This window comes from Grammomys surdaster, unplaced genomic scaffold, assembly GCF_004785775.1.
Source record: "Grammomys surdaster isolate TR1022 unplaced genomic scaffold, NIH_TR_1.0 717, whole genome shotgun sequence".
NCBI lineage: Eukaryota > Metazoa > Chordata > Mammalia > Rodentia > Muridae > Grammomys > Grammomys surdaster.
The window spans coordinates 141,185-142,292 of NW_021605136.1; the positions used below are offsets into that span (position 1 = coordinate 141,185).

At 41.4% G+C, this 1,108-nt stretch overlaps 1 gene segment (V, D, J or C); it reads left to right on the plus strand.

Moving 5' to 3' along the window:
• Positions 1-349: 349 nt before the first annotated feature.
• Positions 350-880, plus strand: LOC114633569. The segment is given in 2 exon segments: positions 350-433; positions 558-880. Coding segments are annotated over 2 exon segments (387 nt in total).
• The last annotated feature ends 228 nt before the right edge of the window (positions 881-1,108 follow it).

Below are 1,108 nucleotides of genomic sequence, written 5' to 3' on the forward strand. Positions count from 1 at the left end.
TACCACTTCAATAACCTTCACAGATAATTATGAAATTGCCCTATAACCATTTATATATTGTTTGCAACTGTACCATATATCCCAGCCCCTGCTATAAGGGAAATAAAACAGAAAATCCAATACTGAATATGAAAGATATCAAAATAATGTGCATCTCATAGGCTTGTGTTGTTCTTTTGTTGTCCAAAGAGAAGCACATTTTCTACAAATAAACCCAAATAAACCTGCACTGGCTCTCTGACCTAAAATATAAGAGGGCCACAGGATCTTTGCTGATTTGCATGGGCCCAGAGTACAGCCCACTGTTCAGACTGCTTCTTCATAGCCAGGTCACACCCTGTGCTGGAGTTGCTGGAGTCAACGTCACACATGTTACACAGAGACATGAATGTGCCAACTCAGCTCCTTGGGTTGCTGCTGTTCTGGCTTACAGGTAAGGAAGACAGAATAAACTGAAAATCTATACAGATGACCGTGGTTAGAGCTCCCTGGTCTCTATAAATGTTTTCTTATAGCAAGGTAAATTGCATGGGAATTCTTTAATTTTTCACTCACAGGTGGTAAATGTGACATCCAGATGACCCAGTCTCCTGCCTCTCTGTCTCCATCTTTGGAAGAAAGTGTCACCATCACATGCCTGGCAAGTTCAAACATTGGTAACTGGTTGGCATGGTATCAGCAAAAACCAGGGAAATCTCCTCAGTGCCTGATCTATGCTGCAACTAGTTTGGCAAATGGAGTCCCATCAAGATTCAGTGGCAGTGGATCTGGCACAAAGTTTTTTCTTAAGATCAACAGCCTACAGGATGAAGATGTTGCAAGTTATAACTGTCTACAGTATTATGGTGCTACACCCACAGTGATTGAAGCCATGACATAAACTACCCAGAGAAGCAGAAGTGAGAGTCCAATCTGCTGCAAATGCTCCTTCTGGTGTCTCTAGCTGCTGAGACTGTTTTGCTTAGGCAAGATTTAAAGGTCAATGTGATGCTTTTGCATGAGGATCAGAGTAACTTTCCTATCCTAAATCTTTTCTCCAAAACCAGCATTAAAACAGGGAATGCTTCTCATTGCTTCCAAGGAAAAAATAACTTTACACACACACACA